At 39.3% G+C, this 16,123-nt stretch overlaps 2 protein-coding genes across 8 annotated transcripts in view; one reads left to right on the top strand and one right to left on the bottom strand.

Moving 5' to 3' along the window:
* The first annotated feature begins 4,379 nt into the window (after positions 1–4,379).
* Positions 4,380–7,923, top strand: mad2l1 (MAD2 mitotic arrest deficient-like 1 (yeast)). The gene is made up of 5 exons (XM_029526660.1): positions 4,380–4,519; positions 4,935–5,081; positions 5,994–6,114; positions 6,342–6,445; positions 7,403–7,923. Exons 1-5 carry the CDS (start codon positions 4,456–4,458, stop codon positions 7,573–7,575), a joined length of 609 nt encoding a protein of 202 aa, XP_029382520.1. The 5' UTR covers positions 4,380–4,455; the 3' UTR covers positions 7,576–7,923.
* A 415-nt stretch (positions 7,924–8,338) lies between these two features.
* The window catches only part of pde5ab (phosphodiesterase 5A, cGMP-specific, b), a 75,861-nt gene continuing 68,076 nt past the window's right edge, over positions 8,339–16,123 (bottom strand). For all 7 annotated transcript variants that reach the window (XM_029526139.1, XM_029526136.1, XM_029526137.1 and 4 more), the window contains 3 exons: positions 12,077–12,151; positions 11,596–11,679; positions 8,339–11,398 (listed from right to left, as the gene is read on the bottom strand). In XM_029526139.1, the coding sequence (XP_029381999.1) occupies positions 11,279–11,398; positions 11,596–11,679; positions 12,077–12,151 (279 nt within the window). In that variant the 3' untranslated portion in view covers positions 8,339–11,278. The remainder of the gene's footprint in view (positions 11,399–11,595; positions 11,680–12,076; positions 12,152–16,123) is intronic.

Here is a 16,123-nt window from a genome sequence, read left to right as displayed (position 1 = left end):
TCACATATGGGACAAGGAGCATGAGGCATGGGTCCAACTGGCTGAACACTGCACGCATATCACTGCAGCCAGTCAGCATTAAGCAGGACAAACAGTACCTAGGGGATGGAAATGTGCCGTAAACATGTCATTACAATGTATAGACACCAGGCTTACTCTAATTCTGTGCTGTTGATAAGGACAATAATGCAGAAGGACACACATTCCCAAACTTATGCATGGATTTTGTTTATAGTGCAGGTTAAACCAAATAAACACAATAGGCCAATGCCAGTGTATAAAACGGCTGGAATGTCTGACACACATTTACACATTTAAAGTGCAGTGCAGTTTCAGCTTTTTTATTGCTGGAGGTGGAAAATAAACAGTGTTATCACTGGACCATGTTTGCAATATAAAAGCCTTGGATATTCTCAAACAGCAGAACCATAATCAAACACTTAAGCTGTCTGTAAGTTCATTATAGGTTGCTAGATGATAATAATATGCAATTTTTACTCTTATTTAATGTTATTGTATGAATATGAATGCCTCACCTTGTTGAAGATTCTGCAGTACCACTTTCTATCCCTGTTGTTTTCTGTCTCAGGGCAGCATGGTGGCGTAGTGGTTAGTGCTGTTGCTCCACAACAAGAGGGTCCCGGCTTGGGGCCTTTCTGTGCAGAGTTTGAATGTTCACTGGCCAAAGACATGCATTTTTTGGTTGTTTGTCCCTGTGATGGACTGGTAAGGTGTACCCCACCATCTCCCAGTGTGAGCTGGGATTGGTTACAGTGACCTGGAAACAAATAAGTGGTAAACAATGATTATTAATTTTCCTCCCACTCCTGATTTTCAAGCCACCTTTCTCAAGTCACTAAGCTTTACTCAGCAAACTCACCAAACCAGACCAACTCCAATTACAGCCAGTCTATTCAGATATTATTAGAACCTGTTCAATAATCAATAAAAAATGTAATTCCTGACTCCAGTCTCTGTGGGCCCACGTCTATTTAATCAGAGACTTAAATTCAAAACATATAAGATACCGTCTTTTAATTTTCCCATTTATGATGCAATATGTGATATTTTTACTTTAATCACTTGATGAGGTATTAGATATTATAAAAGTCACTTCTCCTCCAATTTCAATTATCAAATATAAAGTCAGCAAGTGAAGAAAGTGAAAGTGAAGGAAGAGAGCCATCACCTGTTTCAATGTGCCTGTAGTGTAGAAAAGAAGCCAAGTCGTATTATGAATGCTCACTGCCTTTTTGATTATGATCGGTATGTTATATAATTTATGTTGCTTTCAATAAATGGCATGAAACAACAGTATAAAAAATTAGCAGTCTGTACTTGATGGACAATATTTGGCAGTTTTACATTTTCTGGGTTGGAACCTCGTTATATCTCAAATCATTGCTAATATTTTCCTTAAATAATTTCTATCTTTGGTAGCTCCCCATAATAAAAAATACTTTGGACAAATTTGTGCAAATAGCAGCTGTGCAGCCAGACATGCTGACAGCTTCTGTTGTACTCATGCCAGCCAAAGAATGTTGGGGTCCCCCTTTTGTTTTTGTTCATAGCAGAGTGGTAGCTGTCAGAGATGACCAATTCAAGCTGCTCGTTCCTGAAAAACTTGCCAGTGAGAAAGAGAGGCCTCCCTTGAAAGGGCTTGATGCCAGCGTCCACAGTCACTGATATGAAACATGAGTGTGGTCCTTTCAGAATAAAACTATAGACTCTTTTTAAATGGATGTTGGTTCCAGGGCTGAAAAACAATGCCAATGCTGTAGAGAATTAAACCTGAATTCTATCTAATGACCATGTTATGACTTTTGGAAGATTGTATTGAAGTGTATGGGAAAATTAATCTAATTCTCAATTGATTTATTCAGTAGTTTAAAGTGTTCAATACAACTTTCAATACAAATTTTTAAATGACAATCCCATTTAGCAGGTCAGATCCAGCCCTCAGTCCTTGTCAGACTGATCTTCTTCAAATAAGTTTTTTCAAAAAGCTGAGATTACTAACGGCATCTCACAGAAAATGAGCGAAGTCACATGAGTTGCTGATTTGTCTAAAATAGACCATGGCAGTGATTTTTTTAAAGTCATACCAGTTGAGTGTTGACCTAGTTCTTGAAAATACAGGGCTTAAGTTAAAACCTGATTAAACCAGATAACACCGTTTGAGGGTTTGTTTTTGATGACTTTGTGTCAGTTAATAAGATTGGTGTTTGAATATATGTAAATATATTGGTTGTTTTGTTACAATCCAGGTACAAGCTCAAAGCAGACATAAAAAACAAATTTTGGTAAAAGACACTGCTTTACAGAAATTTTGATTTATTAATCTTTTCTAATTTATCTCGTTCAAGAAAACTTTCCTCCCACTGTGGTAGATTGAAGTCAGATGCTGAAACAGTCATTGTAAATTGTAACTGGGTTTTAGCAAATAGATGGTTCATTGTGGACTTGTTGCACTGGGCTTCTGAGGCAAAGAAAAATTAACTTCTGTTCCTAATCCCCATGAGACGGGCCTTAGAGCCTCCTTTTTGTCAGTGTTTGAGGGGCTTTTGGAAAGGCTAATGATGAATGGCAGCAAGGTTGTGGCAAGGGAAAAAGATATGTCAATGAGCGGGAGGCAGGCTGTGAAATATGATGAGTTCACTGCTGTAGGTTTATACAATCACCTCTTCCTTCAGCTGTCAGGAAACCAATGGGGTTTCCAGAAAGCAGAGCAGTGAGCAATAAAACATTTACAGGTGAAGGAGGTCTTACGATGTCTGAAATTGAAAAGAGTCATGTGAGTCAGCTGATTGTATTTTGACAGTAAAAAAAAAATTAATTGCCATTAACACAATTCATTTTGTAATGTTTTCTATGTGTTTGACATCAAATGGAAAATTTAAAGGGGAATATAAATTGCTGAAAGAGTGAACCTTTAGAAGGCAGATCCACAGAAATAAAATGGAAATGTAGGCAATGATAGTGTGATTTTAATTAAAAGATGTATTAAAAAGTGCTATACAAAGTCAGGTCTAAATGATCATTTATTAAGTCAAAACAAATAAAAAGAAAAAGAAAAAGAAAAATGAAAAAGAAAAAGAAAAAAAATGAACAACCTCCTGCCATTCAGGAAAAACACCAAATCAAACAGCAAACAGAAATTCTACTAGCAGGAGAAAGCTTTCAAATAAAAATGTATTTTAAGCAGGAGATCACATATTAGATCTGATCTTTCCTGCTATAATATATATATATATTTTGCTATATATACACCTTGCACCAAAGTGTGTATATATGTATATCACATTTCGGTTTAAGATCAAAAGATGCATACCAGACAGAAGTCCTGAATTTCAGTTTTTATTCCATGGTGTTAAACATTTTATGAGGCCAATACTAATCTCTACCAAAGTGATGGAAACTTTGGAAAGTGTGGAGACAAAACAGGATCTGCTTATGATTTAATGTATTCAAGCTCATCTGTGAGGCATGGTGGAGGCAGTGTCATGGCTTGGGCTTGCATGGCTGTTTCTGGAACAGGCTCATTAATACTCATTGATGATGTAGGTCATGGTGGTAGCACTCTTCCTTTGCCTTTGCTCACCGAATGGAGAGGTCTGATACAAAAGGTTGTATGTCCTAAGTTTTTTAACACATGTAACATAAATGCCATGAAATAAAAGCTGAAATTCTGAAACTCTTATCTCATATTCATCTTTTGATATCAATCAAAAAAACAAACACACAAATGGACCAGCACTGAAAACAACGTCGGGAAGTAGGCTGAAGATACGCAGACAGACGCGTGTTTATGAGGGCCAGGATTTAGAAAAAACACAAGAAACTTGTGCGACAAAAAATGGACCATCACCTTCCTAGCAACAAACTTTCACCCTGCTCTATGTTCCCTACAGATAATATCCAACTAGGCCAGTGAGCGGTGATAGCTATCATGCTATCATGCTATCATGCATGGGGTCATCAGGTGGGAACCTCCTTTCACCGATGTTTCGTCTAGTTAGGCCCACAACACCTCCAGAAGGCTAGACCGTGAACACTGGCGTCCCAGAGTCACCTCCTAATGTCAGCCATCACCACTCCTCACACAAAGACAACTATCTCAACAGCATTTTTTTTAAACAGCATCGTTGTTATGGATGAATCTATTTATTTTTGTAATTTATCTGAAGTTCCGGCCCACTTTAACCCCTGAATGTGATACAATACTTTTCGTTCACAGGTTGAAGGATTTCTGCTGATTCTGCGCTGCCCTCTGCCGTCAGGAAACCATCAGCGCACTGACATATACGTCATCAACCATGCGCCGAAATCTCCCGCGCATGCTCTGTAGGTGCAGTTTGACAAATTTCAAACCAGACGGCGGGTAGCTGAGGCTGAGAGAAAGTGGAACACAACAAAAGCTCACAGTCGATCATTTAACCCGAAAAGGGAAAGAAAATGAGCAGCACATTGAAGGGAATCACTCTGAAGGGAAGTGCGGAGCTGGTGGCCGAGTTCTTCTGTGAGTTTTCAGTTGTATTTTGCGGCTTTTTGGTCTGTATGGACACGCAGACATGCGGTGCTACTTCAGGGCCCGTAGCTTCAATACGCTGACTGAGGACAGCTGACGATTACAACTACTGTTTTATTGTACTAAATAATATTTTTATATTCTCACTGAAAGATTATCGTGCTTTTGGCACATTGGCCTTTAACTTTGGGCTTCTGTTTGTAAAGCAGTTTCAAACTGTTTCAAACATCTTCACGCATATTTAGCTCCAGCTAGGTTGGTGTTTTACGCGTGTATTTCTGTTTGGTGTATAATTTTCTTCACCCCAAAATTTCCCAATCTGATTGTTGTTTTCTGTGTCTTCTCTTTGAATTGAAGAGTGATTACTTTGCCTTTTGAGCCGTCTGAATGTTTGTTTCCGTCACAGCATTTGGCATCAACAGCATCTTGTACCAGCGAGGCATCTATCCTCCGGAGACCTTCACCAGAGTCACCCACTATGACATGAGCCTGCAGCTCACCACTGACCCCAAACTGAAGAACTACCTCACCAATGTGGTGTCACAGCTCAAAGGTAGACTCAGCACTTTGCTTATTTCTTCTCCCCAATAGGGCTGTTCCAACTGGGGAAAATATATAATTAGGTTTTCCCTTTGCTTGTTTACCCCTGATAGATGTCATGACTTCATTTTCAACTTAAACTTGTGCTTTTTTCAGTTTTGGTGTAGGTTTGTTGTATTTCATCTGGCGTATGTCCATGGTTTTACTGGCGTCGGATCAATGTTTAATAAAGTTGACAGATCACAGAGCATCTCAGACACAAAGGGGGTTTTCTAAAGAGCAATCTGATCTGCTTTACTTAGGCATATCTCCATGAGGACGGGATGGACATTGGGTTTGATGGGCAGAATGGGATAAAACCATCAGTGGAGGACTTTGCATGTTATTACACACTACATGGGCCACTTAATTCAGAATGGACAAAAATGAGAGTGTGAGCTGCTGGCTTTATCTTTTTGACAGTTTTATTTCCTGCGAGAGTTTAGCCAAATCAGCCAGTATGACTGTGATAACTCATATAAATGAAGTTCTGTTCTACTGAAACACTCAACTCATCCAGGTCTGGAGGTGGTGATGTAAATTCTGTCATCTCCAAAATATATTTGGCTAACTGGCTGTTATACCACTGGTTCAGTGTCACCAATAAAATGAAATACTGAGTAGGAATCAGTTTGACAATAGAAAGAACCTGCTCTAATAGCTGACAATTTTTTCATCCTTTATTCCAAAGGGTGTCAGATTGCCTTTCTTTGGGTAATACACTAAAATGGATTTAACTTACTATGACCACTACTATACATGAGATAGCTGTGTAATAGACAGATAGATGGATAGAAAGAAAGAAAGGTGGTACTGTATGAAATTCCACCCAGAATATCCGCTGCCAAGGTTCTGGACAGTGACATATGCTGCTCTCTGTTTGCAGAGTGGTTGTTTGAGTGCACAGTTCAAAAATTGGTGCTGGTGATCACATGTCTGGAAACCAATGAGGTTTTGGAGAGATGGCAGTTTGACATTGAATGTGACAAGTCGGCCAAGGAGAGCAGGTCAGTTCCTCCACTGTTGCAGCCTTTACAAGTCTATCGACTTCAATAACTTTCTTGTCTAGAGCCAAACCAGTGAACTGATCCTGTTCATCAAGTACTGCGTGTTTCTCTGTCATTGAGTTATATCATTGTCTGTCTGTGTGTGTGTGTGTGTGTGTTTGTGCGCGCGTGCGCGCGCGCAGTGCATAGACTATTGTATAGTAATTGAGTTTTCCTGTGTGTCCCAGTGCTCCCAGAGAGAAGTCCATTAAGACAATTCAGGATGAGATTCGCTCTGTCATCAGACAGATCACGGCCACAGTCACTTTCCTGCCGCTGCTGGAGGTGCCATGTGAGTAATCAGTTTTCTACCTGAACTGCACATTTATTTGGAATTACAGTAAATATAATGTCCACATTGTTACCACCAAAGGCATTGTGCTTCAGACAATTAACAAAATATATCCTTTATGCCAGACCACGTACTGTATTTAGATTCTTCCAGCCAGTGATAATTTCTGTGGTCAGTGTTTGGGTTAGCATGCTGCTGATTAATGGAGAATTTTAGCTCAGTCCCAAAGCAGGCTAACTGTTAGCTTCATCCACTTTTTCTCTAATGTCATCTGATAATTTCTGATGTATATGATAAAACAAACTGTAGAAGCTACATGAGAAGAGAACTGAAGAGAAGAGAACGTTACATGAAGTCCAATGACACTGAGGAACAGTTAAATCAGTGTTTGAATTGATAGTTAATTTAATAATGAAAACAACCAGGCTCTCAGACAGTTTGGGGAAAAACTATAACAATGAACTTCATCAGTCCATAATTCCACCCCCTGGTGGTTTGCAGACCTCACTGAGAAATGCTGCCATAGTTGGAGTCTCTCCACCTTCACTACACACTGTCATCCTTTTAAGTTTTGATTTGCTGCCAAGGTAATTTACTTCCTGTGTTAGTGTTTTGCTACTTCAATGGGACAGCCTGATTTGTTGAAATTATCATTTGTGGAAAAAGTAATTTTGTTTTCCTATCAGCCAAATGTGGTACCTTACATAGTGTAACCCACCAAAGTTGATATATTGTTGAAAAATTTGGGCTCATGCAATATCCCATTTACTGTTGCCCCTGTTTACTTCAGAATAAAGTCAGCTCAACAACTTAAATTGCTTGATTTATTTGTAAATGTGGAGTATTTTAAAGCCCTCATACTTGAAATAATGCCAGAGAATTTGCTATTTATGATCATTTAAACAAAGCCATTTTTGTTCATTTGCTCCCTAATCTTTGTGACTTTCTGGCCCTTAGGTGCATTTGACCTTCTGGTCTACACAGACAAAGATTTGGTGGTTCCTGAGAAGTGGGAGGAGTCAGGGCCTCAGATCATCAACCAGTCAGAAGAGGTGCGTTTACGTTCCTTCACCACCTCAATTCACAAGGTTAACAGCATGGTGGCATACAAGAGGACCGACTCAGTTTGACCCCCCCCTCCCCAAGCCCCCCGGAGCTGTAAATAGCAACCACTGTCTTTGTAGAGAAAAGTAGATTTTACATTGTCCTTTCCTACCTCGCCTTCTGCATCTCTGTCCAATGAACTATGTACTGTGTTGTCCACCCACCTCAGAATCTCTCCTTGTGTCACTGTGTGAGATGTGTAGACCTGTCTGTCTACACAGATATAAACATCACCCTTAAACAGTGATTTGTCTGCTAGAAACAATCTTTTCTTTACTGTTTTCTCTCTAGTTGTCAAGCTGTTTTAGAAACTAGTGGTTTATATGTGTAACTTTTATAAAATGCCAATAAAAAAAATAAATGTTTCAGCTGTATTATTCTGCTTCTTCTGCAATTCTTTGGATTGAGAGATGGCAGTGCAACATAAATAGGATTTCATGTCTCTTAAGTGTGTAGTTTTTCACACTGTAGAAAGCAAAACACGGAAAATTTGCATTTCTCTTTAATGGGACAAACCATTTTACTTGGTTCACAGTATTCACTGGTGTCAACAGCTGCAGAATGAAACACCTTCACAACGCTACCATCTCTGCATTTTACATTTTCACCCCTACAGCAGACACCCACAAATCTCTCATCCTAAAAACAAAATAAACATCCCTTCCCTCTGGTGAAATACCTTCTTCATATATGCAACAAAACAAAGTTTAAAAAGACCAAATTTCTTTGAAGCAGTGAATAATCAATGGGTACGTTAGCACATTTATGCATCAGGCACACACACAACACTCCTGGAAAGTGATTTTTACTTTTAATACGAAACAACCACGGATACAAATGAGCGTCAGCATTTGCGCCTACAAAAGTGCTTCAGTTGAGACCTGGCCAGCCTGTTTGTGACTGTTAATAAAATCCACGTTGGTTGTGTTGTAAAGTGTTCTGAATGATGGGACTTGAATGTGGATCTGTGAGTGAAAAACCTACATCTGCATCATAAACCTGCAATCCCTTTTTGGAAATTGCAAAATATTTATATATTAGACAGCAGAGGATGAAATGATGTGTTGTTGGCCAACATTGTCCAGGAATCAGCTGTGGTCTTGGACAGTTATCCTCTGGAAGCCCTTTCTAGATTCTTTTGTTTCTGGAAAGTTTTGGTGGGAGTTTTAAGGGAAACTTGCTCACAGTTGAGCTTCAATACTTCATTGGGCATCAAGTGGATGAAGGGTGGAGCTGCTCAGATTTAGCTTCACCCATGTTTCCTTTGAAACGACAGCTGAACAATAGTTGATGTATATTGTCAAAGATAAATTGTAGACTGATGAAGGTACTTGAGGGGACAGTATCCAGAGAAATTCCTGGCCATTATTCAGAATGCAGATCTTGTCCAAAGACATGAACGCTGGGTTTAACTGGTGACTTTAAATTGCCCATTGTCAGTGTGTGAGAATATTTGGTCATTTCTATAACAATAGTGACCTGTCCAGGAAAACTCCACTGCTATGGTCTCTTGCCCCCATTAGATAATTTATATAGATAATGGACGGATGAAGAGAACCTTCTACCTGACTCCCCTCTTAAATTAGGTTTTTCAGTAATAATAAAAAGATGAGTGTGTTGGCTTCTTTCTCTTGGCGCCCAGTTTAATCTGTCTTGTTTAGGGACTGTTAAAAGGCCCTTTGTAATTCTAAATCACAATGTGTTTTTGTCAACCAGCATGTCAGATCTTTTGTAAACAGGCTTTCTGTGGTAGCACTAGACTGAAATGTTCAGTTACACTGTATTGCTGGTTGAAAGTTCACAAAGTCTGCTCAGGCTAGATTCAATGCAATTGTTGGTCCATCGTTCAGTTATAAAAACAGGATGTAAAAGGAGCCTTTTACAAAGGAAAGGCATTAATGGGTGCAAAGAGATCAGATACATTTCTTTCTTCTTTGATCTGTGAATTTGGTCCTATTTTATCACAAAAAGGCAGTGGAGGAATTTAGGTCATGGTCCCTTTGAGATTGCAAAAGGACCTGTATCTTTTGCTATCTTACTTTTTCACAAAAAAAAGGCTCAATAACACAACACAGTACATTTCCACATGTCATCTGAAAGAGTTGTTCCTAGGAAACATCATTCCAAAAAGCAGTGATGGGATGTTCAATTATGAAAAACTGCATTTCCTATACAAAGAATGGTGTGCTCTTGACACTAAGATAACTTCATTATATATAAATTCTAATAAATATATTAAACAAAAATAAATATGCAATAGTTAAGACAATGAGTGATAAAAGATTACAAAATACTCAAACACTTGTGTTGTGTGGAACTGAACATACATATTTACCAAGCATTTCAGATTATGTTGAAACTATGTAAAGTATGTAGTACGCAGGATATCTGTAGCCCACTACAGTGGATCTATGTCCTAATGGTCACTTCCTCTGAGAGATAGCAATAGAGATAGTGGGTGAGACTTCAAGATGAAAGCCACTCTGTGCAAAAATAAAAATAAAAATAGCTATGGTAATAAATATAGCTTAGTGCTGCCTCTTATTAGGCTCCATCTCTGGTGAGTGACAGCTATAGAAGAATGGTGACAACAGGAAGACAAGTCCCACAAAGTTTCATGAAATTAGCATAACTGTCTGAATCCATGTATAACACTCTCACCTGTTTTTCCTGTGACAGCTTCACTGAGCCAATGTAATTTGTTTAATGCTTCATATTGTGGGACGTTAAATTTGTGGTCTTATGTCTGCAGTTTTAGTCATGTGCCCAGAGTACAACTCTGGGAGGTCTGAGAAGAGATGACAACAAGTGCAAGCTATGAGCAGGTGATCAGATGGATTGTAGACAAGCTAACAGTCTACCTGGTTCATAGAAGACATTTCAAGCTTCAGTAATAAACTTTCATTTTGTGCTAAAGTACAGTCTGCATTCTAAGACAACACGATAAGATGAAGACTATGCGAACACTGCACACACTACAATGGTCATGTTAGTACTGTCAGGTGAATATTGTCTATGTTGCACACTTTAGTGAGCATCACAGTTGTAGAATCTCAGTCTTAACATGAAGCCAATGCTGAGGAGCCCTAATCGGAAAATGGATATAAATTGGCTTTATATCCATTTATGATTTTCTCATGGTCTCAAGCTCCTTTTCAAGTCTTTTTCAATACAATTCAGTGTTACGTTTTACAATGATAGTTACATTTGGAGAAAAATAGACCAGAAAGCAGGGGATTAGTTAGGGGGCATAGCTACTGTGCAGTTTACAGAATGTACCACACAAACATGATAGAGTACAGAGCAGGTCAGATCCAGCCTTCTATAATGATCTGCTCAAGGTATAGCCTGACTGTTGGCATTGCCTTTGTCTTGCTTCTTGTCATTGCTGCTATTCCCATGACGTATGACGTAATTATTACAAACCAACTTACAAAAGAGCCAACCTACAAAAATGTTTGATAGAAACTAGAAGTATTTCTTTCAAGTTACTAATTGTTAGAACAATTTTGTAGAAGAGATTTTGGGCAGAACCTGCTCTAAAATAGGCTATGTAGAAGAAAACAATATCTGTCCTCTTATCAAACCAAATGCAGTGGTTTTATTACCACATTACTTCTTTCTTTCGTCTCATGTATGTCGTGCTAATTTCATGAAAATGTGTGACACCAGGTTGCCTAGGGAGAAGCCGGGGGATTTGCGTTAGTTAAAGCCGGCGTTGCTTTGGGATCACACCAAGCCATTGACCAGTTCCTTCTCACATTCCTCTGCCAAGTGCTTCCAATTCTGACGGTTTCTCTGACATCCTTCCAGCAGTGGGGAGCAATACTCTGATATGCCAGCCAAGGTCTGTGACAAAAACAAAGGGAAGAATGATGAGCTCTGGATTTTACGCAAGATTCATTCATTGTTTCATAATGAGTGTCTTTCCAGTAAACGGTAAACCATAGGCTTTTAGCAAAATGCCATTTCCAACAATTTATTAATGTCTATTGCTTTCAGACGGAAGGGAATAGTAACAAAAGTTAAATTGGAATTACAGTTACCTCATATAACTGAGTGCAGATGGCGTCAATGAACGACACCTGCATGCTGGGGATCTTATCTCTTTTGTCTCGATTCATCAGGTCCTAAAAGAAAAGGATGTAAAAATCACATATGAACTCAATCAACATGAAAACATTTTCTGCTCAGTTCAGTTCCTTTGACAAGCCTTTAAATTGTCATGGTAGGTTGCATCAAGGAGTAGGAACAGTGATTTGGACACTCACAGTCTCAGTCAGCCTGCAATTAACAGTTGTTAAATGATCAATTAAGTTGCTCAGTCATTTTGATTTATCCTCTACTGCATGAAACATTGCATTGCAAGGACTCTGCATTTGCATAGCAAAAATTATAAAAAAGTTCTTTGCTATCCACAACTGTGGATAATAGGACACACCTACCGATTTCAGCACTAGGTTGGACCTTAAGAAGATTAAGAACAAGAGGAACCTTAACAGTCCCCTGGGATACACCAGTACTTACGATAGGCTCAATGTTAAGCTCCTGCCTCTCCTTATCCCCCTGTTCAAAGAACTCAGTAGCCACCAGCTCTGCAATCTGCGTCATAGAGAAACAAAAGGATGATTAGCAGTCTTTTCAATAGATCTGTTAATTTAATATTCAGTGATATTTTTTTTTTTTTTCGGTTGATGAAGTAAAAGATTACTTCAACCAAAAAGACATTAACACAATTAGTTCTAATTATATTTTACGACTAAAAGTACTTGACAATGATAGTTTCTTGCACAAAGGAAAACACAGCTTTTGTTGTGTGATCTGATCAATGGCGAAAAAGTATCAAAACTGTTACCAGTTGATTGCTTACATCACCATCAGTCTCTAGTTTCAATTCCTAAATCCAATATGATGTTCATTTCTCAATGATGGTCCCATTTAGCAGGGGATGAATTAAGCACACTTGTAGACTTGGCATACTGTACTACCACTAATATTGTTTCTTCTGGTTTAAGGAAATCAAGACAGCAATGACCAAGAAACTCAATGTTTCAAAATGCCAGTTCAAAAACTAGCGGGTGACTTCATAGAAGGTTGCCCTTTCTTGGAGGATAATCACATATTGAATTGCTCAATACAGAAATGCCAATAAGTACCAAAGTAATTGACCATGAATCAAAACTGAGGGAAATCAAATTGTGGTGCTATTGATTTGAATTTATCTCACATATCTGCCTACAACATAAAGTTGCAGTTATCATACCATGGATAAAAAACTTTCTCCTACTGCCAGACTAAAACTGAAGAACAAAGCAAAAACATCAACACGGAGTATATCACGAGAAAAAAAACTAATGATAAAAGTAGAAATGAATTACCGTATTTTCTGCACTATAAGGCGCACCGCATTATAAGGCGCTACAGTAGAGGCTGGGATTACGTTACGTTACGTTACGTTATGCGTTAATGTCCATATTCACAATATGACCAACCTTGTTCAACTGTAAACACACAAAAGAAACACGTAAAGCTCACTTTATCAGTTCATTCCTCATCTACCAATCCCTCGAATTCTTCTTCTTCAGTGTCCGAATTGAACAGCTGGGCGAATGCTGCATCCAACACGCCCGGCTCCGTCTCATCAAAGTCGTCATTAATCGAGTCAGTGTCGCTGTTGTTGTCTGGCAGTTCAGTGACAATTCCTGCCTTCCTGAAAGCTCGGACCACAGTTGAGACTGATATATCAGCCCAGGCATTTACGATCCACTGGCAGATATATATATGGATCAATATCAATATTGATCCATATATAAGGCGCATGGTCAGCTTTTTAAAAAATTGAAGGCTCTTAGGTGCGCCTTATAGTGCGGAAAATACGGTATGTGAAGCATTAAGAACAAGCCAGAGAGAAGTAAGAGGGTTGGAAAGGAGGTCTGACAAAGGAGTGGAAGTCACACAAGGTAATGGCCTCCTTGTGAGAATAGAGGAAAATGAGATGTGACTGCAGCCTCTGGCTCCAATCAGCATCACTGTGTGTCTGTATGTGTGTTGAAGCCATCTGCAGCTCACTGATTGAGTCTAATCAAAGCTCAGTACGATGGAGCTGCAGGGGGACTCAGCCAGAGATAGAGAGCTTGTTATATCTGAGGAAAACCAATACTATATGCATGAAGCAAATGCAACTGGTGAGACTAAGTAACTTTGGCTTTATTTACTTACACTCATGTCAGTATAAGAAATGTCCACATGGCAAAGCAAGAGCAACAGCGACTCAGTGTCCCTGTTGATGTTGGAAGGTGCTTGCCGACATTTATGCCATGTCAGGCCCTGTTTGGCTCAATGGCCATTTAAAACCAGTTCAATCAAGATGAAGTGAAGACAGAGAGTTAGACTACAATGCCAAACTAGTTGCACAAGTTTGAGCTATTAGTGTATAACTCTATTTTCTACTTCTTTCATAAGATATGGTAACTTTGTTGAGACAATCTTAACAAGTGACTCTTTAGGTGGAGCTGGAGGCCTTCAGCAGGCCTTCCTGGATCTGGGAGCTTTCTGTGTCTCTTCACACAAAGACACATTAGGTGAATTAGTGTGTGTGACTTGTTTGTTGTTATAAGTCAGCTTGCTACTGTCAGGCTACAGAGATCAGTGCCAGAAATGTATCAGACCATGGACCTCTAAAGCCAAAGTAACGGCCCACCTAAATGTCCAAACACTGCCAAAACCAACAACAACTACATACGTGGAGGTCTGTGTTTGAAATGTAAACATTAATACTACAAAATTCCAGGGAAATTTTGAAGTGCCATGGGGCCTGTTGCCCAGATGAGTACAAAAGTCACCCCGTTCACATTTCGGTTTGGAAAACTGATTGTGTTCGATTCAGTTGTTTGCAAGATAAGACCTGGATGAAGGCGAATATGCACAGGATGAGGGAACAAATGAGTCTGCTGAACGTACTAGTATGTTCAGTAGGGCCCTCCAAGCCCATATATTTGGGACAGACGTTTAATAATCAGTGTTGCCAGCTCCTCAGTAAGGAAAGTCAATCAATCAATGAATTTGCATAATGTTATTCTTTTGTTATTTTTTCATGTTTCTCTCACTCAAGAGAACGACCAGCTCCCCTCTGGCTTTGACGAAAAAGTGATTCAGACTACTCATTTTAACACTCGTAGTTTGAAAAGTTGTTTGTCTCTTGTGTGCATGCCTGTTTGTGTTTTTGTGTGTGTGTGTTTGTGTGTCTGTATATGTGTATAAGTGTGTCTCTATAGCTGTCTCTGTGTGTTTTATACAGTCTAAAAGAAATGCCAGTAGTAACAGTTGATTGGCTGCTCTCATATGAGAGGACTCAGGGATGAGTACATTGACTTGTCAGAGTCGGAGAAGAAATCATTCAAACTCATGGCCATAGTCAGTGTTCATGAGCTGTGTGTTTGCGTATCTATTTTTTTTTGTGTGTATAAGGGGTTGTGTTAACCGAGAATTCTCCGTCATTGACAATTTTTTGATTTGCAAAGATTTGCACGATTTCTGTGCTGAAGCCTGTGGCACTAAATTATGGTGTTTATAAACTCAGAATATTAGCAATAAAAAATCTGATAGGGTTAAGAGATACAGTGGCCGGTGTTCCTTCATATCAGTTCCTAAAAAGCATATAACACTGTAAATATAGTAAAATAAAATACTGTAAAATACTTGTGAATCACAATACTGACATATACGTTATATGTGTTGCATGTGTTTGCATGTTTGCTGCCTCGAGTGCGTTCCAAGGTGTCATGCAAGGACAGGGACACAGCTGCTCTTTGTAATTAGCACTCACTTGCCAACACATGCTACCACACACATGCACATGTACAAGAGGCTTGGTTGAAGCTCTCTTCATTGTGCTTGTGGCTCCTAACAAGGTTCAGACTCATGAAGGTCACCAGGGAGATGACGGGGCCTAACTCTATTGTGGGTAAAAACAATGAAACAAATGAGGGCTTGCGCAAATGACACAATTTTTTAACTTCAGCTAGTGTGCCTGCCCTATCCCCTATGCCTCTGTCATCTGGGTTAGTCCAAGGAGTGGTACCTGAGCTCACCATCACACACTGATCTGACTGATATTGTGTATATAGTTTTTTTTCTGACCCTGGATTCCTCCAGATCTCTATATATGAGCTGCAGTATCTGGACCAAGATGTTAGCAGCAGATCCTTCAAGTCCCAGAAGTTGTGAGATGGAGACTCCATGGATTAGACTTGTTGGTTTATCTCCTCCTACAGATACTGGACTGGGCTGAGATCTGCTGAATTCGGAGCGAAGTCAACAACTTGTGCTGGTTGTTGTTACTCATATCAATCCTGAGCAGTTGCTGTTAAAAAATGACAGTGAGCATCATCCTGCTGAAAGAGTCCACTGCCATTAGAGAATACTGTTTCCATGAATGGCTGGATTTGGTCTGAAGCAGGTTTAGATTGGTGCTATGGGCCAAAGTAACTTCCATATATATGAAAGACTGAAGCTTTCCCAGTAGGACAAAGTCCAAAGGATCATACCATCTCCACCAAGACTAAGACTGTCTTC

The sequence above is a fragment of the Echeneis naucrates genome, chromosome 18 (assembly GCF_900963305.1).
Source record: "Echeneis naucrates chromosome 18, fEcheNa1.1, whole genome shotgun sequence".
NCBI classification, from domain to species: domain Eukaryota; kingdom Metazoa; phylum Chordata; class Actinopteri; order Carangiformes; family Echeneidae; genus Echeneis; species Echeneis naucrates.
Note: the sequence above shows the minus strand (reverse complement) of the source record. Positions and strands in the feature narration are given on the sequence as shown.

Bases quoted from the DNA above. Each gene is read 5' to 3' on its own strand.
- mad2l1 (XM_029526660.1), top strand. From the start codon at position 4,456: ATGAGCAGCACATTGAAGGGAATCACTCTGAAGGGAAGTGCGGAGCTG. The intron at 4,520-4,934 runs GTGAGTTTTCAG...TTTCCGTCACAG, and splicing joins GCTGGTGGCCGAGTTCTTCT to CATTTGGCATCAACAGCATC. The intron at 5,082-5,993 runs GTAGACTCAGCA...CTCTGTTTGCAG, and splicing joins TGTGGTGTCACAGCTCAAAG to AGTGGTTGTTTGAGTGCACA.